General features: G+C 43.5%; 1 protein-coding gene across 6 annotated transcripts in view; it reads right to left on the bottom strand.

The window, feature by feature from the left end:
• LOC310770812 (PDZ domain-containing protein 2-like) overlaps positions 1-27,990 on the bottom strand; it is a 53,493-nt gene that overhangs the window by 757 nt on the left and 24,746 nt on the right. The window contains exons 2-7 of one of the 6 annotated variants that reach the window (XM_083663523.1): positions 27,795-27,977; positions 18,152-18,630; positions 7,538-7,707; positions 6,987-7,120; positions 6,479-6,585; positions 2,827-2,875 (exon numbers count right to left, since the gene is read on the bottom strand). In XM_083663523.1, coding sequence (XP_083519649.1) covers positions 7,545-7,707; positions 18,152-18,630; positions 27,795-27,914 — 762 coding nt within the window. In that variant the 5' untranslated portion in view covers positions 27,915-27,977 and the 3' untranslated portion in view covers positions 2,827-2,875; positions 6,479-6,585; positions 6,987-7,120; positions 7,538-7,544. Of the gene's footprint in view, positions 1-2,826; positions 2,876-6,478; positions 6,586-6,986; positions 7,121-7,537; positions 7,708-9,905; positions 10,238-15,931; positions 16,019-18,151; positions 18,631-27,794; positions 27,978-27,990 lie in introns of those variants that run through there. The other 5 variants (XM_083663522.1, XM_083663525.1, XM_083663524.1 and 2 more) reach the window with 5 other exon arrangements.

The following is a 27,990-nucleotide window of genomic DNA, read 5'->3' as shown; positions in this document are numbered from 1 at the left end:
ACCTCATTAAGGCAGTGTGTTCAGTTCACTTCAGTGTGCCCCACATTTTAGTTCAGCTTGACCATGTTGCCGTTTAAACCTCCTTAGTTCGTCCTGTGTGTTCCAGTTTGTGACATTCGTTCTAGGATTGAGTCCATGCTGTAAAGTAAGTGTCTGTTGTTGTTTTTATGTTAAATCTTGCCAGTTTCACCGTGTGTCTACGTGTGCTCAGCATGAGGAGAGATATTTCCGTTGCAATTGTCACAATGCTTATCTGGTAGCTAATTGACTGGAGTATTCAGTTTATTGTGATCTGTGCTTAAGTTGAAGTGTTTATTTCTGCTGCTGTAATTGTTAAGTAGATAGCATTCCTATGTATGGGGGGAATGTGTGCTCAACTCCATTGTGTGCGGACGCCATTAGCAGTACCTTGTTTGGCCACAGGGCGTCGACATTGCCCTCCGTGATCTTATTAACCATACATAAGGTTAAATTGGTTTATTTCTGTTAAGAGTCGACTATAGTAACTTACTCGGCTGTATGCAGCTTTATGTTATGGTGAAAGGAGCATTACAATGCTTATTGTTATATTTTATGTTTACTGTAAATGGGTCTTGGTTTAATTTCGTAATATGGGGAAATATATAGCTTTAATTTCACTGTATTTTATATTCTGTAGCCCTGAAGATCTAAGTGCCTAATTGTGGTTTATTTGTGTTATTTCAGACTAATGATAATACTACATGTCACAACAATAAATACTGGATCGCAGTACTGTTCAACCAAGAAGTTATGTCTCCTCATCGTCATTCTGTGTCCTGACCGACACCCCATCCTGTTCACTGCTAAAACCTGAAAGAGCTAGCCCTACCTAATTAGCTCAGTAACAGTAGATAATAATGATATTTATTTTTACCACACCGTGCAATTGTGGAATATTTCAATGTTGGCCAAAATAAAAAAATACAATTTGACTATATGAATTAACACCTTGGTCCCTATCGTTGCATCGGCGCTGTTTCTAGGCCGAACGCCTGGCGCAGCTCAAATCAGTGGGCGTGGACAAGCGCACTTGATATCGTCGTGCTGGCGCTAGACGCAGCCTCAACCATTACAACCACGCCTTTTAAGCGTAAAATTATGCACCGTCATGCTCATTGGATAACTGCAATAAACGAATTGCACGCTTGCCTTTTTAGCTCCAATTCCAGTGATCCCGCAAAACCAGACGAAAGCCAAACGCTCTGCCCCCCCCCCCTCCCTTCATCCAGTCTGTCTGTCTGCATTATAGGCTATTATTCCATATTATTATGCTTCTCAAACCAATCTAACTGCAGTTTCAATACTGCAAGCATGTAAATACGCTACACTATAGCAAGATCAAAGTGAAAATAATGTTCTAAAGGCATCAGCTACAAAAATATAGCCTATCCCTATATGATGAGATTAATTTTATATTGGTGAAAGTTTGTTCAGAACGATATCGTTTTCTCTCCCCTGCTGCAGGTAGAATGATGCACATAAATATACCCTACATTATGTAAAGTCATTGCATAAATGTGTTTTTATTGTAAAACTAAATGTGAAGTTGGGCCAAGTTATTGGAGCGGACATCACAGTATAGCACATGCGCGTTCTGAAGCGCGTTCCGCTGACACTTATCTAAATGACGTTAAATCGACAAAGGATATATATAGGCCCAGGAGGACATATATGTTTCACTTAGGGTGGTGTTTTAATTTCGATGATTTATTTGGTCCAATATTGAAATGTTCTACAATTGCAGGCTGTGTTACCATTACACATTATTTTAGATCGACCTTTTATATCTATTTCGCCTCATTTGGTTGCTATTTAGTAGCGAAATGTAGTACCCAATTGCATGCTGGGGCATTCACAGGCAGTCAGAGAGAGACAGTCGTATTGTGCCTGTCAGACTGCCTGCAGCCTCAAAGCGGTACGGACGGAGTTGTTTTACCCAGGCTGGAAGCGTTGTCACACAGGCTTGTGACAGTAACTCAACGCGGAAGGATTTATTTCACAATAAACTGGTAAACGCACACCAATGCCTGCTCCTGTCAGTAGGAGAGAGGGAGAGAGTGACACAGAAAAGGGTGACAGAGGAGAGAGGGGAGGGACTGGCCCACTGAATAGGCCTGCTTTTCAAAGGCGCAAGGCGCTAAATTAACGGCAGGTCGGAAGATAGGAGTACGCCGGTATTTAGCGCCGACACGCCCACTTTGGCCCATTCTGGGACTGCGCCACGCCCATTCGGCCTAAAGCGCATTTGGCAGCCTAAAGCCATATTGATATCGTCCCAAAACAGGCGCAAGGCACGTTTTTTTGCGTTTAAGGCCCGTTTTAGCGCCGAAGGCCTGTGGGAGAATAGGGCCCCTTAAGTCTAAAGCACATTTTTAGAAGGGGGGTATATATATATCTCACAACTAGAACGAGTTGTAAGCATGACTGGGAACTTTGGAGACCATGTTGTGGCAAGCTTGTGCATAATATTTTAGATCCCTTCGCGTGCAGCAGGCAGATTGGCTCGGGCCTGCGCTGCGCTGGCCAAAAATGTTCTAAGTTTCCTTTTTGTAAAACAAACCAAGGTGAGAAAGCACTGGCGGGCGAGCGTTTAATACATTTTTCAAAGGAAATCATTTAAAATATTGTTATGGTGCAGCATCTCTTATCATCAGTAAATTAAAAACCATTCTTCAACAAACATCGAGTTCATGAAAGGTTAAACACTGGTGGTGAGATGTGGTGAAAAATGCAGTGAAATATCTAAGGTGCTCTCGCTAGGGTCATCAGGGTCAGGAGTGTTGCTACGCAGACTCGACATGTCACCTCGCCTCCTTTGCCTGTGTCTCCGCCTGTACTGGAACTCTGCATACTCCTTTAAGCAACAACAAAACACCAAATTAAAAACAGAATTCACCAAAAACACTGATAATGGCAACTTCATAATCCTTCAATGTTGTTTTCATTGCAACAGATGGTCTTATGTCCCTTTTATTCACATTGCATAGACTTTTTTTTTCTCAGGTTCAAATCTGAGTCTTGCCAAAAATGCATCAATGTGACTTGTGCTAGCTAGCTAGAATTACGGTATATATACATATATACCATATATATATATATATCGTAATTCTTCCAATAAGCGCCTGTATTCTAATTGCCGCCAGTCTTCCATTTCCCGCCGGGGGTCCAAGTTGATTTAGCATAATACGCAGACTTGAATATGTGCGCACACACACACACACACACACAGAATTCTAATCCAACCTATGTGTTCCACTTCCGCATAACGTAATTTTGTAATCATCTTTCGTCTACGTAATAATTTTTAGACTTTCCAAAAAGAACCCTTTCAAGCAAAAAAACAAACTGTTTTAAAGTTTCAATATTTTTTCAGATGACAACGTAACATTCCAAATATGTGACCAGTTTATCAGAATAACGGCTATTTGGAAATATTTAACGAGCAGCGAGGACAGAGCGCTGGCTGTGTGACCAGTCGGACTAGCTAGTATCTGTCAACCTACTGTAAGCTACAGTAGAAAACACTGTCCACCCAAAGTACTCCGATTCATAATTACTTTCCATATCACTTAGATGCAGACGCCTGAGTTTGCACAAATGCATCTCTCAGTATTTTATCTATCTCTGCTCCAGATACATCAACCACATCCAGAAATCTCTTTGCAGCGTCAACCACCATTTCAGTCCTCTCCGTCTTCCCAGTCATACTAGCAGCACAGTTTAACACCATGGCAATGAATGCCAGGAATCGTTTCTTGTCCATACAGATAACATTACTGTGACTTGCTGGTGGTGGACGGGTTAGAGGGAGGACAGCAGGTGTTCACTCTCCCCTCCCTCCTCTGCCATCTATCTCCCCGCCTCCTTCCTCTCACCCTGTTCTCAATCTACCATCTCTGCAGGGATTGAGCCTGCAGAGGAGAGGTCCTCCGCCTTAACCCCTATGGCCTGTGTAACTTACAATGGATCTCTAGGCAGTTTTGTTATGGCTTTCCCCAACAAATGACGCGAAAAGGGTTTATTGTCCTTAACATGTTCACTGCCGTGGACGAGATATCTCGTCAAGCAGAAACCAACGGTTGACTGCCAATGACGAGATATCTCGTCCAAATTTTTTTTTTTTTTTTTTTGACGGTGGGACGTCGATCAACCCCTTTTACATCTCCTATTAAAATATGGGAGGTATTGAATGTGTATAATCTATTTTACCGACCCACTAAGTGGCGACAGTGCTCTCCAGACGAGAGAAAGCCAAGCAAAAACAACCGCGTGAGGAAGCCATTCTCATGAAAATGGATTGGCGAAAACGCTTTCGCTTTCGCTTTCGCGCAGGGAGCTGGCGGTGGGGGATTGCAAATTTGCATAATAGATTATGGGTGCAACACACTTTGAAACACGCAGCATAAATAAGACCAGAATCGCAAAAGCTTCATCAAAGCTCTCAACCGAAACCCCAAGAAACGAGCGAGCCCATCCAGACTCGCCCAAAGAGCGGCCGCCAGCAGACAGGCAGCAGCAGCAGCAGCAGCAGAAACTCGCTTGTGACACGCCCGCTGCAGAGCCAGGGAGGCAGGAGGAGAACACACACACGGAGGGAGGAGTTTGAAGGAGAGGGGGGTTTCCTGCTGTTATGGAGGAAATTACTGTTCAAAACTATTGTTTAGATGTCTGACGTCTTACTGATGCCAAAAATGAATGGTTAAAGTGACTGTTCTATCGAATTTCACAAAAAGCCATTTATCTCAGCTTAAATTTTCAGACGCTGAAACCATGCTGTATTCAAGTGCTAATGCCTACATAACTACTAACTCTACAAACTAACTCTTTTAGACAGAGAAAGCACACATTCTATTAGTTCTTTTGAGATATTTTGTGTTCACAAAATCTTAGCAGAAAATAATCCTCGGCTGTTGAAAGATGAGCCAGAATCCTCAAAAAAAAAACTTGGCAGAAGCTACCTACAGTAAAAAAATAACGGCTGGCAGTGAATTTGTTAATAAATTAAACAGATCACTATTCAAAACTTCCCCACTTGTCCCCTTCAACACAACTATTATTACATTGACTTTCCCATACGTCAAACTTAATCATTTATAATGACTCCAAGTAGTTTAACACGTTCAGTGCCAGCGACGCCATATGGCGTCATTAGAAATTTACCGTACAGTGCCAGCGACGCCAAATGGCGTCATAACTCCAAATTGTTTTTTTGACGGGGGGGTGTCGATCTAAGCTTCTTACGTCGCCTCTAACAATATTGTAGCTATTGGAGGTCGATAACCTATTTTACAAACCCATTAGGTGGCGACAGCACTCTCCTGATCAGAGAAAAAGGAGCCAAACACACAGAAATAGTCACTGGGCAAAATGAGGAAATCGCATCGCATCCGTCCGTATGCATCGACGTGCCTCCATAAACGAGCACAACGCCAGCTGTGCCCCCAGCAGCAGCATCCGCTGTCACAACTGAGCACTTCCATGTACGCTGCAACAGCACATTCACATAATCAGCATTATTATTCCGAACTGGAAGCATGCCAGCCCGTGACAAACACACGCGGAACCAAAAAGCTGAATGTCGCGCACCATTCACTGTGTGTGCGCAGCAAACTCAGCAGAGACTGAGAGCCACCAGACACATAAGACACACCCAGGAGGCGTGTGCAGTTGAGGGGGGGGGGGGGGGGGGGGAGCACGGAGAGCAGCAGAGCAGCATACACTTCACCCAGACAGACCCAGACATCAGAAAATTCGCTTCAGAGTCAGAGATGTGCTTGAAATGTTTAATTTCACAAAAGGCTCATTATCTCAGCTCGTAGAAAAAAAGGTATGTTTTTCGTTCAACCAAGCTATCTTCTCCGGCTCATAACTAAAGAACGGAAAATGGGATCAATAAACTTTTTTTTGCAGGTGATAGAAGAGAGTCTCATCGTTATTTGTGCGTGTTCAGTGTTTACATAGTAATTATTAAAAAAATTATATGACTGTTTTAAAATGCATTGCGGCCTATGTGGCACAGCAAGCAACCTTTTGCCCAAGGGCCGTGGCACTGAAAGTGTTAACCCCTCAAAAAGTGGTTTTACAGATTTTCACAATTGTTTAAACACATTAGACAAAATGTGCACAACCTGAAACTGAACATGCAAAGGCATAATTCTACTGATAAAGCATTCATAGTGTTTTCCATTCTGCACACCAGTGTTCAATGGGTGCTTAGAAATGTCTACTCATATGATGTGTTTGTCATTTGAAAAGAAAATACCATTTAGTGAACAGTTAACACGGTTTTGAGGGCAAAGTGTGCTTTTGCAAGAGAAGTGTAGGATTTTGCATTTTGTGTGTGAGTTTTGAGATTTGTGTTTCGGGTTTTGAGAAAGTGAGGTAGTCTATCAGGAAATGTGTTTAAGCAATTGTGAAAAACTGTAATCAATTAACACCCCCCCCCTCCCCACTCAACCACACTTGGCATGTTCCACTGCTCCCCGTCTACAAGTGAGGTTGGACCATGGGTTGGACCCATCTGCCTCCGTTTCGCCTCCTCAGTCCAGACCAGGAAACTGAGAACTGAGAAGAGGTGAGAAAACACACGTTTTGCACAATGTTTCCCAATAAAGTCATGAGCTAATAAAATGTCTCTGTGTTGTTATTTAAATAGTTGATGATAATGAGTTGATAGTTGATGATAATGTATGAATGCTACTCTTGAAGATGACAATTTTGACATTTTATCATTGTGTACGCTATTTGCATGGCGGTCAGGACTATCACTGGAACATGTCAAATCTGGCTTGATGAAGCACTAAGGGGGAGTAAAAGGATCAAAGGATTTGATTGACATACAGCCACTGGACAGCAGGCTTTGAAGTTTGCTATTTCAGCTATGAATTGCAGTACCTCTATAAATAGCAGAGCATGTGATGGCATTCTACCAGCGGCTCAAAGTGGTGGAAGCGGAGTCGTCTTACCAGGATGAAAACAGCCAGGATGACGATGACCGCGGTGGTGATGGTGGCCAGAGGGAGGCGCACACACGGGCGCTTCACCACCTTGATTACTGCAGACACAGCTGGCAGCTCGACAGCTTCTCTGGAAACAGCCGCTGTGATCGGGAAGGAAGGGAGAGGAAAGATGAGGGATGGATTCAAACAGGTACGAGGAGCGGAGCGCGTGACGTTTATAGACCGAATCACCGTTCAATCAATCGTTGTGCCAACGACAGTCACTTCCAGTTAGACAACTGCCGATTGATTTGAATTGCTTGAATTGAAATCGGCAAAGCTGTTTATTGTTTATCTCCGTTGTCATTTTCAGCCGTAACTGTAACCTTTAAAGATATATACCATAGTTGAACAGGGTGGTCCGACCTATCCAAACCGACGTTATAAAGTGTTGTTATTAATGAGATATAAAAGCATCCCACGTGCATTTGAGCCTTAATAATTTGTTAATAGTTTGTTCCTTGCCCCCCGTTTGGGCCGCTCCATTAAATTGTATGTATATGATGCATTAAACAAACTTGTGGTTCAGTCTATACAGTCATCCGTCTCGCACGAGTAGCCCAGCTTCCTCAGCACCACTGACGTCTCCTCGGCCACCTGGGAGGGAGGGGGGCAGACAGGAACACCTGGGAGGGAGGGAGGGGGGCAGACAGGAACACCTGGGAGGGAGGGGGGCAAACAGGAACACCTGGGAGGGAGGGGGCAGACAGGAACACACAGACGGCAACGCTAGTCAAAACATCAACACATTGAAGCTTCTGTGGCCCCACCTGGGGTGGAAGGACTAGGGCTGGATATCGACCAAAATAACCCAGTAGTACTAGTACCAAATATGATCTAAACATCTCCAGTCATATGATACCTGCATTCCATAATTTTTTTGTAAACTGATCTAGAAAAAAATCGTATTTGTATGGTTTTGCTCACAGCCAATTACAGCGAGCGTTCAATTTAATGCGGCGTGTGATTGGCCCTCTACCGCAGCAGCTGCCACAACCCATACAGTCTTGTGGTGGTGAAATTGAGTGTGGTGTATGTGATGGAGTTAAGGTTAAGTTTATTGCATATGGACATCACAGAGCATTGGAGATGCAACATACATGTATGCACATGTAACACCTACTACGATAATTGAGAAACAATACTATCACTTATAGAAATAGAATGGACCAGAAGGTTCTGGGTTCGGCTACTGGAGCACAGTGAATGTTTAAATGAGACTCAGAGATCAAGAATTAAATGTGTAATATGCCGGCTTCTTTAGTATTGGAAGAATAAAGAATGAACAATGGTTGGTACCAAAAACAACAATAAGACAATGACAAAAATATCACAGCGTGTTGATATCAGAATAGTGATCACTTTTGAGTTGAATCTTTTTCCCAGTTATTCAATCTCGGGTGCACCCTTTAACCCGAATTATCAGTTTCAACCTTTAAATTCAGTTCAATTCAATTCAATTCAGATCAATCAAATCAATACATTTCAAAACTAGAACGACCGCAACGCGGACTTATGCCTCCGCCATTAGTTCATTCTTGAGTCCAAGTGGATGTTGGAGCCAAATAGGAAGAAATTGCATCAAGGCGTTTCTGTGCAGAATTGGATATTTGAGCCAAATGTGAAGAAATTTAGTCAATGTGTTACTGAGATATGGCGTTACCGAGCTTGAAAATGGCATTTGTTAGGTCACTGTGACCTTGACCTTTGACCTTTGATAACCAAAATGGAATCAGTTCATCCTTGAGCCTAAGTGAATGTTTAAGGCGAATCTGATGAAATTCCGTCCAGGCGTTCCTCAGATATCGCATTAACAAGCTTGAAAATGGCGTTTGAGAGGTCAGTGACCTTGACCTTTGACCTTTGACCACCAAAATCTAAACAGATCATCCTTGAGCCTAAGTGAATGTTTAAGGTGAATCTGATGAAATTCCGTCCAGGCATTCCTCAGATATCGCGTTAACAAGCTTGAAAATGGCGTTCGAGAGGTCACAGTGACCTTGACCTTTGACCTTTGACCACCAAAATCAAATCAGATCATCCTTGAGCCTAAGTGAATGTTTAAGGCGAATCTGATGAAATCCCGTCCAGGCGTTCCTCAGATATCGCGTTAACAAGCTTGAAAATGGCGTTCGAGAGGTCACAGTGACCTTGACCTTTGACCTTTGACCACCAAAATCTAATCAGATCATCCTTGAGCCTAAGTGAATGTTTAAGGCGAATCTGATGAAATTCCGTCCAGGCGTTCCTCAGATATCGCGTTAACAAGCTTGAAAATGGCGTTCGAGAGGTCACAGTGACCTTGACCTTTGACCACCAAAATCTAATCAGATCATCCTTGAGCCTAAGTGAATGTTTAAGGTGAATCTGATGAAATTCCGTCCAGGCGTTCCTCAGATATCGCGTTAACAAGCTTGAAAATGGCGTTCGAGAGGTCACAGTGACCTTGACCTTTGACCTTTGACCACCAAAATCTAATCAGATCATCCTTGAGCCTAAGTGAATGTTTAAGGCGAATCTGATGAAATTCCGTCCAGGCGTTCCTCAGATATCGCGTTAACAAGCTTGAAAATGGCGTTCGAGAGGTCATAGTGACCTTGACCTTTGACCTTTGACCACCAAAATCTAATCAGATCATCCTTGAGCCTAAGTGAATGTTTAAGGCGAATCTGATGAAATTCCGTCAAGGCGTTCCTCAGATATGGCGTTAACAAACATCCGTACGGACGGACGGACGGACATCCGTACGGACGGACAACCCGGATCCATAATGCCTTCGGCCTGGCTTCGCCGGCGGAGGCATAACTAATAAAATAAATACCAAAACGACCCCTCTTCTGCAGTAGTGTATACTGCCACTCCACTAACTAATTCACAGTTCCAGGGAAGGGAAGAGGTAAGCCCGTACGATCCAGTCCAAAACGAAAAGAAAACGCGTCGAGAGGTAAGTGTGAGTTCAAAGTCCAGGGGAAAGGGGTGTGTGTGTATCCGGGGGAGATGATTGTGAAAGGGGGAAATGTGAATGAGTAGCCTGAGTGTGGGGTGTTTGCAGCAATCGGCCTCCCACACCGCAGAGTGCAGCAGGACCTGTTCAGTGATCACGACACGGGATGGGGGGTATCCTGGGATAATGGTCCTCGCTCTAGATCCAGGTGGGAAGGCTCGCCATCAAGGTCACGAAGAGATCGATTTAAGAAGAACAAACAAAAAAACCTGACCTGTCAGGGTCAGAGAGGTATCATGAGTATCAATGTACTGTATCTACTGTCTGTTCTACAGCATCATATCTACTCTCTGTTCTATAATACATGTAGTTTTCATCATGTAATTTGCATTACCATGAAGCGTAAAATAAAAGGAAACAATTATGCAATACTGTGTCTGGTTCACATTTGTTGTACATCACATCATATTGCATTTGTAATAAACATTACATCTCTAAACAAGTTATCTGTACCTAAGGTGCAGTAACAGTGTTTTACATAAAGTGCAAAATAAATTGAAATATATCATTGTAAAATAATTAACTCCTCTTTGTAACAAAATAGCTATACAAACAACCAATCATTCAACAAGTGCACACACTTTAAGGCAATAAAGTAGAAAATAAATGACAATCATTTTTGTAAAAGTGCATGTTCTCACCGATTCCGTGAGCAGGCTGGACGCAAAACAGTGTTTGGGGCGCCCAGTAAGGCCACAGGGTTTATACATATATATATATATAAGACCAACGGAATTTCAATGTGTTGTTACTGTGCAAACTGCAGCAGTTAAAACAGCATTTACTCTTAAATTAACTGAAATGAAATAAAATAGTTTGGGATTGAGTGAGTTACCTTGCGTTTAGAACGGGTTGTGACGGAATGTGCTGGAAACGTTCCGACGTGCTCAAAGCTATCTCACGCCGCTAATTCACATGGACAGCCAATGTACTGTAGCTTCCACAGCTAATTCACAAACAGCTAGCAGCCAGGCCCGTAGCTACCATTGAGGACACTGAGGTCATGACCTCGGTATTTAAAAAAAAATATATATATATATATATATATATTTTTTTTTAGAAAAATAGCCCCGGCCCCCAGATCTATTCATCTGTCATTGATATTTTAATGTGACAGTTGATCAGAAATGCAACAATTTGCTTCCTCTCTGTATGCTATAGATGGTAAATCATCTCTTAGTCCTCTGTGACAGTATTTTCCTGTGTGTACCCTCTAACACATACCCGCCACACAGGGGGGCTGTATGTTGCCCATGTGTGCTTTATAGTAACGTTCAGTCAGAACTCATTTATAATTAAGCCCATAGTTAATGAACTAATCATGTACAAAACACACACACAGTCACATATTTTATATACTGTATATGTTGTAAGCCTAATTTTTGCCATCACAGCTGCTTTTTACATGTATGGGATAATACAGGCTAATATACAAAGTGTCCCAAGCTCTGAGTCATTATAAACTCAATTAGCTACAGAAGCTAATGTTCACATTCAGTCCTTGTATATTTCTCTCATGTGTTCATCATTCCTTTCCTCCTCTGTGTGTGTGTGATTGAGAAATGAGATGCAGGTGGTGTTCATCCTAATTGGCCTGGTCAGGTGTCAGATTGCTGCTGGCTGATTGGCTGGTGGAGAGCATTTAAGCCAGCTGATGCCATCCTGTCGTCCCTTGCTCTCCTCATTCCCAACGATGATGGCTGCTGTGCTGACTGCTGTGTTCTGTCAGGTAGGAACTGTGTGTAGACCTACTTTAGTAGTTCTGCAGAACTTTATTAAGATGTGTCTTTATCTTGGTAGACCTGTGCAGTCTAAACTGTAAATAGTTACCTTCCAGATCTACACTTTTGTACACTGTAAATAACACTTACCCAAGTAGCAGAAAGTAGGGGGAAAGCCCTTTAGTTTTTTGTAACATTTTCTGATGTTTATTTTGTAGGAGCTTATAGGTAAGAGCTGTGTCTCTTATTTAATCCATCATTTTCTTTTCTTAGGTAAATTTAAGGTTGGGGATTAGTTTGATTGGTTAGTTGTGTTGGGGCCATGCTGTGCTCTGAAACTAAACCTGCTACTTGTGAACTTGTGATGGTGGTTTGGCTGATCATCCTTGGGAGTGGGAAGAGTGGGGGCACTTTTGTGTTGCGGTCCCATTCCCTGAGGCCGGTTCCTAACATAATTGGGTGCTCGTCTGCTTTCCTCATTCGTCAGCACGTCGTGAGTGTGTGTGTATATTTTATGTTTGTCTGGTGGGCAGTCTTTGTGCAGGTGGTAAATGGTGTTAGTCAAGGTGGCTTTGCATGGAGCTGAGGAAGCTCATGGTGGTAAAGCTGGTGGAGATGTTTGTTGGAGGAGGAGCCGGTCAGAGGGGACCAGTAAGACTGAGGAGGGGCGTGACAAGGCAGGGCCGTCAGTAGCACAGTTTCTCCTCTTTCTGTGTAGACTATGCTACCCTACAAGAGTCTCCGTACATAGACTTGCCTGTGACTCTGACTCCCAAGCCATCTAAATCAGTGATACAGACGTATTTACAAGTGTCACAGAAACATTTCAAAGCCACATATTGAGAAGGGTTCATCGCTTCTCGACGTCGGGGTAAGAAAGCTCGACGCTGCTCATAAATGCCTCTTTTCATCTGAAGTCTGTGCTGGTGATATTTTTTCCAGGTTAGAGCTCTCAGCCGTCAGAGCGCTCAACAGCGCCACTCTGGCCGAAAGCTCGGTAAAAAAAAAGTCAGACTCACAGGCAAGTCTATGTACGGAGACTCTTGTAGGGTAGCATAGTCTACACAGAAAGCGGAGAAACGGTGCTACTGACGGCCCTGCCTTGTCACGCCCCTCCTCAGTCTTACTGGTCCCCTCTGACCGGCTCCTCCTCCAACAAACATCTCCACCAGCTTTACCACCATGAGCTTCCTCAGCTCCATGCAAAGGCACCTTGACTAACACCATTTACCACCTGCACAAAGACTGCCCACCAGACAAACATAAAATATATATATACACACACACGACGTGCTGACGAATGAGAAAAGCAGACGAGCACCCAATTATGTTAGGAACCGGCCTCGGGGAACCGGACCGCAACACAAAAGTGCCCCCACTCTTCCCACTCCCAAGGATGATCAGCCAAACCACCATCACAAGTTCACGAGTAGCAGGTTTAGTTTCAGAGCACAGCATGGCCCCAACACAACTAACCAAACTAATCCCCAACCTTAAATTTACCTAAGAAAAGAAAATGATGGATTAAATAAGAGACACAGCTCTTACCTATAAGCTCCTACAAAATAAACATCAGAAAATGTTACAAAAAACTAAAGGGCTTCTCCCCCTACTTTCTGCTACTTGGGTAAGTGTTATTTACAGTGTACAAAAGTGTAGATCTGGAAGGTAACTATTTACAGTTTAGACTGCACAGGTCTACCAAGATAAAGACACATCTTAATAAAGTTCTGCAGAACTACTAAAGTAGGTCTACACACAGTTCCTACCTGACAGAACACAGCAGTCAGCACAGCAGCCATCATCGTTGGGAATGAGGAGAGCAAGGGGCGTCAGGATGGCATCAGCTGGCTTAAATGCTCTCCACCAGCCAATCAGCCAGCAGCAATCTGACACCTGACCAGGCCAATTAGGATGAACACCACCTGCATCTCATTTCTCAATCACACACACACAGAGGAGGAAAGGAATGATGAACACATGAGAGAAATATACAAGGACTGAATGTGAACATTAGCTTCTGTAGCTAATTGAGTTTATAATGACTCAGAGCTTGGGACACCTTGTATATTAGCCTGTATTATCCCATACATGTAAAAAGCAGCGGTGATGGCAAAAATTAGGCTTACAACATATACAGTATATAAAATATGTGACTGTGTGTGTGTTTTGTACATGATTAGTTCATTAACTATGGGCTTAATTATAAATGAGTTATGACTGAACCTTACTATAAAGCACACATGGGCAACATACGGCCCCCTGTGTGGCCTGCGATGGAATTGCAAAAAAAGTTTTTTTTTTTTTTTTTACAGTGCACCTGAACGCAACATGCAAGATACCCGCTGAATAAGTGTCCAAATGTTCATGTCATTCTGGCCAATATTCTTCTGTTATAGCATTTCAGTCTGGAATATGGAATATCTTTCAATAATCTTTATGACTAAAAGGCCAAAAGTAATCTCATGTGTAAGAAATGGCTGTTCTACATTGAGGTAGAAATTTAAATAATTAACTTGTTGGTTTTGGATTTATTTAGCTTCAAGAGTGCATGTTCGTGTGACCCTCAACACAGGCTTTGAGAATCCCGGCCACTTACTGATACTTATGCTTAAATTAACCCACTCATATTCTGGTTTATTTCAAGAAAAACATTTCGGATAGTGGAAATTCTAATTGGCTGGTAACTTTAAAATCTAGCAGCCATATTGGCAGGTGGTGAAAAAAGTTAATTTCAAGCCCTGCAGGGAGAGTGTGGTGACATAGGAGTGAGTGAGAAAAGGATCAAATATTGGTGGTTAAGACTGAATAATGACATCACAACTGTTAATTTAAAATTAGTTATTCCTCTAAACCTGGCTTCAAATGCCCCAATTTTTTCGCGCTGGCGCCGTTCAGCCCTCAGCAAAATCTGGTAGCGAGGACTTTTTTTGTGGCCCTCTCTATCATCAAAGTTGCCCATCCATTACGGCATGACAATATTTGTTCGGCCCCCGGCAACAATCTGGATTTCTCATGTGGCCCCCCATGAAAAATAGTTGCCCACCCCTGCCCCTAGCGTCTCCACCTCTTTTAACCTTTATTAAATATAGATCTACTGCCAATCCGACCCGGCTAACTAGAGCCATCACCAACAGGGATTGTGAAGTTCCGCTCAGAAGAACCCTGTTTGGTCAAAACGTGCTATCCTTTAAAGCAGTGATCCTCACTATTTCTTCGATGAGAGCAGCACTGGCAGGACAAAGTCAATAGGAGAGCCACTTTTACCGCAAAACACCAAAAGCCACCCCAACCAAGCACATCTGCCTACCATTTTTTTGTTTGATTGTTTTCCACACACACACACACACACACACACACACACACACACACACAGAAAATCTTTCAGGCCTGGAGGGATTTCGAAACGTACCCCGACCGCAACGGTGGGGGCCATCGCTGGCGACGCTGAAGTTTTATCTAACCTGTTCACATCTATGTTCGCAATGGCATCCCTAGTATCATCATACTATTATGGGATGCGATGTGAACAGTTGTATTATGGGATGTGCGTTTCCCAGGCAACGACACACGTTGACACGTTTTGGAACAGCGCTGCACGCTGGCACAATACTCCTAAAAGCAAAATGCTTATTGTTTTGAATGATTTGGCACCTTCTATTACTGTCAACACCAGTATTGTTGTATTGTAATAATATGCCATAAAGGTTTATTGACATTTTGGGGAGAGCAGGGGGGATGAAATCTTAAAAAAAAAAAAAAAAAATTTAGAGCCGCCAACTAAAGCTTCGAGAGCCACGCAATGAGGAGCTAGGCTTTAAAGGAAGCGCTGTATGGAACAGCCTACCTCCCTCTATAAGGGGTAGCTCCAGCTTGGCCACCTTCAAGGGCCATCTGAAGGCGTGGCTGAGAATTAACCAGTCTTGTGACCATGTGTGATTGTGCAGGATGCTCACACATGTACTAACTTTTACATTAATCATTTATTTTTCCTTTTCTCTCTTTTACTAATTGTACTATTACTGATATGTAATGTATATGCAATGTGTATCATCACACTGTTGAGATGACTGGAGGTTTCCCAGGTCATTTTTCTTATTGCATTTATACTATACAATGGCGTTCGTCCTTTCGCTAAGAAGTAGCAGCATTATGAGCAAAGGCTTGTTGGCATGTTGTCTCCTTACTGTACTGATCAGTGAGACAGCCCCTTACACCAGGCAGCATGTTGGACTGAGAGACAGAGACAGTGGACCATAGTCTTTTAGTGGCATCTGCTGGGCGGAAGTTGAAGAACACATTAGGATCTAATTCAACATCCATTCTCCTGTGTGATATTTTTTAAACCATTGAGAGGTCTGAGATTTGCTGCAGGGTATTGTGCATCATTTCATCAATTCCCATAAATCTAGTGCTTAAAATCCAACCAATGTTTGCACCGCTGTAGAACACCGCCAATGCAGACGACTGGCCAGATGCGCTGCATCAATGGACCGAGTCCGACTTCCGCTGGAGTGTTGCATCGGCCCTCACGGTTTCTCCCGTGTCGGGGGTTGGCTATATTCTTTGGTTGCTAGTAGGGATGGCGAAAATGAAAAAACTAAATTGACCACAACCAACCCGCATTAACCGATCATTAATCGGTTAACCAAGAACATTAAAATGCGCTATTTGACTGTCTGTGACCGTCTGAAATGGGAATCTTTTTTTATGTTAATTTTTGCTTGCACGTTACAAATATACATACTTCAGCATGCGCTGGGAGGCGTCAGCAGTGATGTTAACTGGGGTCGTAAGGTGTTTCGGGTCTGTTCAACATCATACACCCTCGCCCAGTAGACCCAGCCGAGGCCGATTAAGCCCCCGACCCGCATCCCAGAAGCAGCCGCTCACGGATCAGCCTTCCTACTCTGTCTGCAACGTTGCCCGCGGAAGGGTCGATCACGCCCAATCCACTGCAATAGAGTCAGTGCTACACCGCAGCATTGCAAGACCCTTCGGTGCATGGAGGCAAGTATGCTGACACAACCACAGTAAATTCTTCACTTTCCTGAGAGTGATTTACATACTTAAAGTCGAACTGAACCTGTTCGTCACGTGCATAATGCGTCCGTTTCAGACTGAAAACATAGTTTGTCTAAGATGACAGGTTGAGAGGCGGGTCATAGTATCATGTCGATGATTTTATTTGACAATTCTGGGGACTGGATTGGGCTTTGGCCAATCCTGGCGTGTTCCGCCTCCAAATCGAGTGGGATTCAGTGTGTTGTGGCGCTCCCCTCGGGAAGACCCTTTTGACGGGAGGTTAGTGGCTGAGTGGAGCTCAGCGACCCGCAGGCAGCCAGCTGCCTTCGTGTTGCTGAGCGGAGAGTGCAGCACGTCGGCCTAGAATCTCCGAAGTGCGACCCCTAACAACCAAGCTCTCGGATGCGCACGCCATTATCGCTACGATATCCCTGGAATGCGCGTTTTAACGAGCCAGTTACATTTCTTTGCATTCTCAGAGATTATAGTTTTTGTTTTTTGTTCATGTTTCTAACAATTGGCCAAGTTAGTAGTTAGTTTATGGGATAGGAATTCTGCCAGATGACAGGCACTAGGCGCCATTTTCTACTTCATTTGGAAGAGAAAATTATCCAGAAATGAAGATTTGATTGACAGCTGCATGTCGTGATATGATTGGTTGAAATGGGGTAGAAATTTGATAGTACTAGGTGACGTCAGCAAACTGTACATTACTGTTATCAATGAAATCTTGAAAAATGAACTTTTGATGTGAAAAAGTGTGAAAAACTAAAGAAATTACCGGTAGATTGTTGTGATTTTGTTTGCATACATTATTAAATACCGTAGGTGCACTGCATACCCAGGTATTTGAACTAAAATAAAATAAAAGTCATTTTTGGGTTCAGCTCGACTTTAAGAGTAAATCCACTCAGAGTTTGAGCACAGAAGTCTCAAATTTGAGTTTGCTTAAAACCTTAGCTTGAGAGTGTGCTATTATCTTTGTTTGTGTCTAGCATTGAGTTATTACAGTATGTATTCACCTTATGTAGCCGCACCCATTTGACCCAGCTGTAAGGTCTGAACATAAGGTGTATACTGTGTTCATTTGTCAAACTTCTGTAACACTTATTTTCAAAATACTGGGGGGGGGGGGTGAATATTATGAATAAAGGACTGAGAGGTTGATGTGCTCTACACTTCCTTGTTCTCTCTCCCTTTGCAGCAACAAATAAGACACTCTTACCTGTAGCGATAATATACAGTGAGTGGTGGAATGAGGGTCGGCAGCAGGGCAGACTGGCAAAACTGTCTGTTTATCTAACTGTTTACCAAAAAAAAGGGGGGGTAGGCTATTCGGGAAATATTGCAATATTTTTCAGTTACACCAGAAGTGATCCTACCTGGCTCCGCTGACGTCCACTCCAACCATCAGCTGTCCATTGAGGGACAGGAGTTCGTCTCGGAGTTTGATGGCTCCACAGCAGGCGGCCGGGCTCCTCTTCCTCACCTCCGTCACCCAGAGGCAGCCCACCTCCAGGACGGGCCCCGTAGGTCTCCTCCTCCTCCGGCTGCCCTTTGGCCTTCCCTCTGGGTCCCCAAAGATCGGGATGTTCCCAAAGCTCAGGCCAAACTCAGCCACGTCCCCTCCAGACTTATGAAGGCAAACAGCACAGACTTCCACCTCTACAGCCTCCCCGGATGAGGGGGCTCTGTCAGCCTCCCTGGAGGAGGGGGGTTTGTCAGCCTGGGTGAAGTTGAGCTGGATGTACTCCACCAGCTTGTGGATGGCAGCCAGGCAGAGGACCATGTCCCCCCCAGTAACACTGGTGGAACTGCTGCTGCTGCAGACACTATCAGGCTCCCCATGCTGAGAGGACTCCTGGAGGAGGGAGAAGAAGAGCAGCCACATGCTAGATGAAATGTGATGACATTGTTTCATGCATTAGTAGGACTGGATTCCTGCTAGTTTGCTTAGCACACTGGTGTACTCACCACATTATGAAATAATAAGTAAGGGTTAATGCACGACGAGGTGTCCATTATCACTTTTTAAGGGACGACGCGAGAGGCGTGAACCGGTCCGAGGCGCCAGCCGAGGAGCGGTTTGTATGTAAACATACTTGGCCAATAAAGCTGATTCTGATTCTTCTTGTCTTACTATCGGGAATATGGCAAATAGGTGAATCTCCCAAAATGTTGGCGTGCTCCTTTACATCCCCTCCATGCGTTTCTGAGTCATATTGTAAACGTATTGTAACATATTGTAACGTTATCAATAATCAATAATCAACTCAAGGCGGATTCCATTTCTGCACTTAATTTCCAAGACGTACAGCTGCTGATGGCTTGGCCGCAGTCACGCCAAATCCTACGCCAATCCCGCAAAACCCCGCTAGCTCTCTCTCCTTAGCTTCACACCACCGCCCTCTTCTCCTGCTCCACAACAACTCCCTTCAGTTCCTCTGCCCTCTCCCATTCAATCCCCGGAGGAATACAACACGTGACTAGCACTACGCAGAGAGACGTTCAAGACTATACAGTCTTAAATCTTAATGTCTTAATCAGTCTTAATGTATGGATAAATAAACCCCACACAAACCAGCCCTCTACAATATTATTTGACAAACAACTTAATCTTCTGCTGAAGTTCAAAATGTTAAAGGTGCTGGAAGCGGTATTAAAATAAAATAAAATAAAAATACCGCATCAGATGTACAGATGTTTGGTGTTTCAGGAGTAACCAACATCGCCATTTGCAACATTTTGTGTTGCAAAGAGCTTTCTTCTGTGCTGCACTTTCTTGCTGAAACTTTGTTTGTAAGTTTTATATGTCTTGTTTTTTCTCTCTGTTAGTTTGAAGTGTGTAGATATTCCTAACCAGTGATACTTGACCTGTTTAAAACCTGTTCATTGCTCACAGCCTGGCCTGAGGTGGCCAGCCACTGTGGTTAGACGCTGATTGCTGGAAGGTGTGGCCTGACTCCCTGTTGAACCAGTATTTCTCAGCATAGTCAGTCTAGAGCGGCAGCTCTAGCAGCAGCCTCTGGGCATGAAGACTCTGGGCACAAAGGGAGTCTATCTGTGGGAGTCCATCGAGGGTAGGCCAGAGAATAGAGTTTTTGTTACTTCTCTTTGTCTAACTACTTGCTCATCTACCTAACTATGTGTCTTTTCCTCATCCCTGTAACCTCAGCCCAAATCTGGGCGATTTCAACATCCAGACCAAGGTAACCTTGCAATCTCTGCCTTTCCTTAACTTCTTCTCATCCTTCGACCTCTACCTCTCTCCAACCTCACTGTCTGTGACTCCTCTTCCTCACTGTGACTCATCCGACCACCACTTTATAACATTCTCCCTTCCCACCTCCTCCTCTCTCCTCCAAACCATCTCACCTGACCTATCTCCCTTCCTCACTACTCTCAACTCCTTTCTGTCCTCAGGTCTTGTTTTGGCTACTCTAAAGACTGCTAGAGTCAAGCCTCTGCTTAAGAAACCCTCCCTTGACCCTACTGCTATTCAGAACTACAGACCTGTCTCTCTTCTCTCATTCCTTTCCACACACAAAAAAACTTTACCACTCTATTCCTTCAAAGGGTCAGAGAGTGGAGGTTGTCCAGGAGTTTAAATACCTGGGTATTATTTTAGATAGCAACCTCTCGTTCAAAAAGCAGATAAAGAAAACTGCAGGGACTGTCAAACGTAATCTTCGGCAATTTAGATTAATTCGATGTCAGCTGAACACAGATGTGGCGAAACTGTATCTTCATTCTTTCATTTTATCACATCTGTCTTACTGTGCCACTACTTGGTCCCAGGCCAATAAAACAACAACGCAGCCACTCTTTACTCTATTCAAGCAAGCGCTGAAGGTCCTGGATAAAAAACCTAACAGTTATCATCATTGTGACATTATCAAGAAATATAACTTTCTAACACTTGAGAATTTTCTGTTGATGGCAAATGTCTGTTCCTTGTGTACTGTCCCTGCTTAAATAAACAATAAAGATAAAGGTTGTAGCTGTCATAGATTATGTTGCATAGTTGATTTCTCTATTGTTGACAAAATGTGTTACTGTAAGTTGCTGTGGATAAAAGTGTCTGCCAAATGACGTAATGTAATGTAACGTAATGTACCGTAAATTCCGGACTATAAGCCGCGGCTTTTTTCCCGTTTTTTGGCCTTTTTTGCCCCCTGCGGCTTATATAACGGTGCGTCTTATCTATGGATTTTTTCCAAAAAAAAAAAAAAATCTCTCTTTTTTAGCACTCTTTCTAACTATAAATCCACTTCTGTTTTAATTTCCTCTCTTGCCCTCTTTTAACAACATAACATAACATAACACAACACAGGTAAGCAGAAAGAAAAAGACGAAGCAATCACGCCATGAATGAGGAAATGACTCACCTGCTGGAGGCTGGAGATACACGCTTGGGCTAAACTTTTACTCCGTGAAACACTATCGATTAAGTCCGACATCGCTCAGAGGTTTTGAGCAGCTTGAAAACAAGTTTGAAAACGTGCAGAAGTCCATCCACTCACTCACTAAAGAAACTAAGGCAACCGTGAACAGAGTTTATAATGCGGAAAAGCGCATCCGCGCACTGGAGGACAAAAACAACACAGTGAGTCCGAAAATGGATAAAATGCAAAATCGAAACCCTGCACACGCAGGTTGATGACTTAATCAGCAGGAGTAAAAGAAATAACATTCGCCTGATCAATGTAAAAGAGGAGCTGAGATTGGTGACATGGACGCTTTCGTGGCAAAATCCTGTGTTACATCCTGGACCTGAAGGAAGGCGAGAAACCACCAGAGGTGGACAGGGCACACCGGGCGCCTCGGCCACGTCCAGACCCCGGCCTGCCACCGAGGGCCATCTTCATCTGCCTACTCCGCTGGCCCGACCGTCAACTCATCCTCCAGGCTGCGGGGAAGAAGCCCCTCACCTGGGAGGGTACGCGCTTTTTCGTCCGGCAGGACCTCTCCGCATTGGTGCAACAGAAACGCGCAACATACAACAGCATCATCGAGTCAATGGATATCGCTTTGGCGTACTGTACCCAGCGAGACTCGTCATAACCAGACCGGACTATCTTTAGCACTCTTTCTAACTATAAATCCACTTCTGTTTTAATTTCCTCTCTTGCCCTCTTTTCACCACACCGCGGACACTGTGTGCCCAGCGGCGGAACAAGAGCTCAAAGTGAAACTGCCGAATATCTTTTGAGTTGGACTGGTCAATAGTACTGTGAGTAACTAAAATAAAAAAATAAAAAACGGAATTCTCTCTTCTTTAGCACTCTTTCTAACTATAAATCCACTTCTGTTTTAATTTCCTCTCTTGCCCTCTTTTCACCACACCGCGGACACTGTGTGCACTGTAAAAAAAACAAAAAATACCACAATGTGTGATTTTGTCTGGGGATTAGTGACCTGACTTTTGTTTTGTTGAAATGTTAATAAATGGGAGCTTCCCCAAACAGCCATCTCTTTCCCGACAATCCCCTCTGTGCACGAAGCCTTACATATGGTAATTAAACATCAAAACACCCGCGGCTTATAGACCGGTGCGGCTTATAGAAGAAAAAAATAGTCACCTTTGAAGGTGCGGCTTATAGACCGGTGCGTCTTATAGTCCGGAATTTACGGTAATTTGCCGCGGTGCACCACGACGGTATAAAAAATCTAGGCTGCAGTAATACATGGAGAGGATAGGTGGCAGCAGAGTACTTGAATCCTTTTAGGACGATACACTCTGTGAGCACAATGGCAAAGTGGCGCTGTCCATTTTTCGGTTCATTGACTCCACAGGAAGCAATATTTTTTTTCGGATGATGGCGAAGGCTGGAAGCACCCTCTCTGCCTGTGATTGGCCTAGCGTCAAACGGTCATCCAATCACATTCGCTTGGCTATCCTGCGTCTCTTTCTACTGTCTGTGGTCAGACAGACAGCAGTTTTGCTTGGTAGCATATAGGCATGGGTCGATTTCCGGTTTTACCGGTTCGGTTCGGTATACGAGCCCAAACCGGTTTGATCACGTGCAAACCGGAAAAACCTTAAAGTCCCTGGAAACCAAAATCCACAAAAACGTTCTAACTATGTTATTTAGGGTCTTATGTTAGTAATTTTGTGCCTCCGAAATTATTATACATTACTTTCAACCCAAAGCCTTAAAATCGACACTTTTCTACAAGATTCTACAAAGTACTTCCTCATTGAAGACAGCAGTGCGCGAGGTGCTAAAACGCAGGAGCTTATGACGTCATAAGCTCTATATAACCTTTGTACACGCGCGCAATCCGCACCCACCCTCCTTTTTTTATTTTTTTATTTTTTTTATTAACAATATAGATGTACAAAATATGTCAGACAGACAATCACACATCACCATACTTAACACATTGAGTGCCACAGCGCTTCAGTAAAATTGTCTGGAGCCTGTGCCAGATTCACTTCCATTCAGTTGAAAACAGCTATAGAATTTTTTCTATTAGGGCTATATTGACAGGGCTGGACTCTAATGAAACATTGGACACTCCTGCTTCTTCCAAAGAAGAAATTTTGTTTCTAGACAGTTCCATTATGAAATGACAGCCTCTGAAAGAAGAGCACTTTCAAGGGTTTTCTGCTTTTTTTTTTTACTTTTCAAGATAAAGTCACTTTTATGAATACTTTTTGCACTCTAATTTCAAGCACATTCACTGACTCTGGCTGGTGTTTTCTGATGTGGTGGCGTGGTGTGGTTCTGTGCAGCCTGCGTGCCCCCCCCCCCCTCTGAGCTGCGGGCTCCTCCCCACACGCACACAGTCTGTTTTCGCTTCCTCCGTTTTTGCCCCGGGTGGATCCCAGCGCAACAAGGAAATGGCAAACGGGAGTTACGGGACTGAAGGAAAAGGTTTGGCCGTTCGGCTTCGGGTGCTGCCTTTCTGGCAGGGAATCGTGTGGAGGAACTATATGCAGACGGATGGACAGAAGCAGAAGAGCTCAGTTGTGGGCGCGGATGCAGCCAACTGTCAGCTGCAGACAGAGCAATCTATATGGCTCTGGCTGCAGCATGCATCGGTTTCCCCTTTGATCACGGCTTTTTTTTCGCTTTCTCCTGCACAAAGTAAAGGATCTGAGGTGGGTGGCGCAGCTCCCGTGTAGATGTTTAAGGTGGCGCCGTGTGATCCCTTGAAGGGATTCATGCTCACTGGCTGGGTACGACCTTAAACAGCAGAATTATGGAATAATATGAATTATGATTTTAGGACGTCCACAGACGTCCTTGGCACTCCTCGTTACTTTTTTTTAGGACGTGCACAGACGTCCTTGGCACTCAATGTGTTAAGAGCTATAAACAAACAAATGAATAAGACATACACCCACCCTCCTTTTGTCCGTTCTTTGCCCCCAGTGACAGCGTTCCCTCGCTGTCCGTCTCCCTCCCACTCTGTGTGCCGTCGTGCCAAGCGCTATGCCTCTCTCTCTCTCTCTCTCTCTCTCTCTCTCTCTCTCTCTCTCTCTCTCTGGACTAGTGAGAGAGAGAGCACAGAGAGAGACACACAGGCTGGTGACGCGAGGTTACTCTCTCTCACACACACACACAAACAGACACAGTAGCAGCAAGTCTCTCTCTCTCCCTCTCCGAGCAACGAACACACACATACACACACACACACTCGTGCTGTGGACACACAGCACGAGTGCTGTGTTCGACACACAGCACTCGATCTCTTTCTCCGTTTCCCCCCCCCCCTCTGTCTCCACTCAATCTCTTTCTCCGTTTCCCTCCCCCCCTCTGTCTCGCGCTCTCTCTCTCTCGGAAAACCTGCTGCAGACGGGACACGCCCACACAGTCCGCGGGAGAAAATACACTCTAAAAAATAATTGATTCTCATTAGTTTTGCCACGACTGTCAAACCTAAATTTATATACTTTGCAATGTTCATCATCGTTCAAATTTGGCTGGTGGCTTATTAACATATGGTCCTGTGATGTGATGACCTCAAAATGCTAAATAATAAATAAATATTTCTGGTTTCCAGGGACTTAAAAAAAAAAAAAAAAAAAAAAAAAAGATTTTTTTAGTTTTTATTTGCCAGTCCATTCTGATTGCACTATTGTTCGTATTAGCCTCTTCTCAAGTTGCACTAGTAGGCAAAAGTCTTATTTTGTTTATTATGTTGATGTTTGAAGAAAAGTTAAGCTGAATAGTTATGAGAAATAAAAACAGTGTGTTGTTACAGTTAAAATGTTCTGCTTATTTGTATTCAGTGTTCGTGCTGGTTGGCAGCATACCAGCTTAGAGGTGCATTATCGCCACCAACTGCAGTCGCTTTGATACGTTTTTTTGGGGAATATCGAACCGGTTTCAAAATGTTCAAACCGACCCATGCCTAGGCCCTATATTGTGTGAATTTGTGAGTTTTGAAGTTTATAAGGCAGCTCAGCTGTAAGCCAATCCATTCTGATTGCACTGCTTGTGTTTTTATTAGCCTTTTCTCAAGTTGCACTATAGGCAGAAGTCTTATTTCATTTATTATTTTGATGTTTAGAAGAAAAGTTGAGCTGAATAGTTATGAGAAATAAATACAGGGTGTGTTTGTTACACAGGTGTCCTGCTTCTTTTTATTCAGTATCATTGCTGGTTGACAATACCAGCTTAGAGGTGTATTATCGCTATCAGGTGGACTGAAGTTACACTACAGACAGTTATGGGCCACACGGGAGCCCTGCTTAAAAAATTTTTTTTTTTTTTTTTATTACAAAAAAAATCGGTATACCGGTTCGATCCGGTTTAGACGGCAATATCGAACCGGTTTTAAAATTTTCAAACCGACCCAGCCCTAGTAGCATACATGAAAGACGCCACTGTGTGTTTATGTTTTTGATCTCTGGTTTATAATGCTGCCGCTACTCTTGGCAGTGCACGTATGTAGCCTACAGACAAAAAGAAAAGAAAAGATAAAATATTAATGAGAATTGATCAAGGGTTATATAAAAACAGTGTCAATGCCCATTTACTCATTCTAACACAAGAGTGACATGTATTTGAATTGAAATATTAATCAGAGCAACAATGTGATTGAATTTGGAATGACAAGAAACAAATACATGTCTGTGCAATAGGCTAAGTAGGCCTAAATAACTCAGATATAGGGTTTGCAATTGTAACGTTCCATATAATGAAGTATCTCATGCTTGTTCATTTAATGATTGTTTTGCACCTGCTGCTCACGTTATGAACAAATGCTTAGATGACCATAGCCTCAGCAACAACTAACTGCAGTCATGTATGAATGTTAGCTGTCCAGCAAACACTAATATCTATAGGAATCATGCTTGGAAGTAGCCTACTTTTCCCCCTGCTGCATCGTGACATTGAATGAAACTATGTTTAGGCTCGTTTGAGATACTTCTGGCTCGCCTGGAAAGAAGGTGGGAGCAGCCGATTACAGTCAGCCAATCAGAGGCAGAGAGGGGGCGGGTCATGGCTTCGCCTAGCCTTCGCCATCATGGGAAAAAAAATATCGCCCGCAGGAAGTGAAAGAAGAAGTTAGCCAACCCTATTTTTGTTTTTCTTCGGTTGCTAACAGAAAGTTAACAGAAACATTGGAGATGGATGGATGGATGGATGGATGGGGCAAGGGTTCTGAGAGTTGGGGAAAAGTCTGAGCTGGTGTTACTTCAAACCAAACCTGGCAAGGATGCAGTGGATTTGTTTAGCATTCACGTTAGCTGTGGCTAGCGAACGTTAGCTCTGCTGACGTGGCCTACACAGGCAGCAGCAAATGAAACGTCCAGGGATTCTGTCTTTAACTCCAAAAACAACCCTCTAACTGCTAACCGGGAGCTAAGTCCGACTATAAACCATAATATCCGTATCGTTTCACCTTTGATTGATTTTTCTTACACCAGATTAAAGAAAACATGTATGTGATATTGACTGATGCCCTATTCGGTCATGGTTTATAGTGGGACTTAACATGCCTGGCCCATTCACTTCAATAGAACTGGCCCCAATGCTAAATTCAACACTAACATGTCTGTCAACATAAAGGCAAAAAGTGGGACGCCTTTAGACCCAGGGCCAGTCATTGCTACTGGTTAGGGTTAGTCAGTCATTGCTACTGGTTAGGGTTAGGGTTAGTCAATCATTGCTACTGGTTGTTCATGTAAAAGAGTAGCGAGGCAGGGAAACTAATGCTATTTCTTTATCTAACGTAGCACATTTCAAACATAATGGCACTTACTGGGCTTTACAAAAAACATATACAAGCCTATGTGTCATTCATTGTTGGGAGGGTTAGGCTACTTTTCAAATATATATTCCACTACAGAACACTGAATACATGCCCTAAAATGTATTTTGTAATGTATTCCATTAGAATACTCAAGTACCGGTACCTATTAGGAATACTTTGGAATACTTAGATTTAAGGTTTTAAGCTTTAAAACATTACATAATAATAATAATAATCATCATCATCATCATCATAATAATAAAAAATACTAATAATAAAAAAGAAAATGATAATAATAATAATAAAGACATGTATAAAAAAAAAGATACTTTAGTACTTTAGCATAAAGAGATACTCAACAACCCAAATCAGAGGTATCAGCTCAGCCATTGGTCATGTCAGTTTTTCAAAAAGGGGCGGGCAGGTTTGAGACTTTCGAATCCGCCCACTCCACATTTGGATAGGATGAACTTTTGTGGGGTGGGCAAATTTCAGAGCCAATGGCAGACCTCTGTGCAGTTCCTGCTCGCGCATGTGTGGTTTCATTCACAGCCAGCCTCCGTTGTAAACAGACTGCTCCTCCAAAACTGATCACAACAACAGCAGAGCCAGGGCAGGCTAGCCCTAGCCTAGCAACATAGATTGATAGTAAACTACCAGAAACACAGTTATCTTTATGATCTTTTAATAATGTTAGTAGAGGCAAATTTTAAGAAATTCCCTCAAGGCATTCCTGAGAGATCACGTTAACGAGCATGAGTTGTCATGATGGTGGTGGGAGTCTGCTATTTTAGAAAGGGGGGAAGCAGTTACCTTGTAGTGGTTGTTGTCATGACGGTGGTGGGAGTCTTGGTCAGGTCTTGTGGTCTGAGCCCTGAGCCAGTCCTGCAGCAGTGGGAGGAGGTTGTGGGCATTGTCCTGAGTGATGGGCATCCTGCCATCCTGCCAGGACCTGCAAGCACTTCAACAACCCCTGGTGTCTGCGTGTCAGGCCATCTATACACAACAC

Source organism: Poromitra crassiceps (genome assembly GCF_964638095.1).
Source record: "Poromitra crassiceps genome assembly, contig: HAP1_SCAFFOLD_233, whole genome shotgun sequence".
In the NCBI taxonomy this organism is placed as follows: Eukaryota; Metazoa; Chordata; class Actinopteri; order Beryciformes; family Melamphaidae; genus Poromitra; species Poromitra crassiceps.
This window is presented reverse-complemented; position numbering and strand designations above follow the sequence as displayed.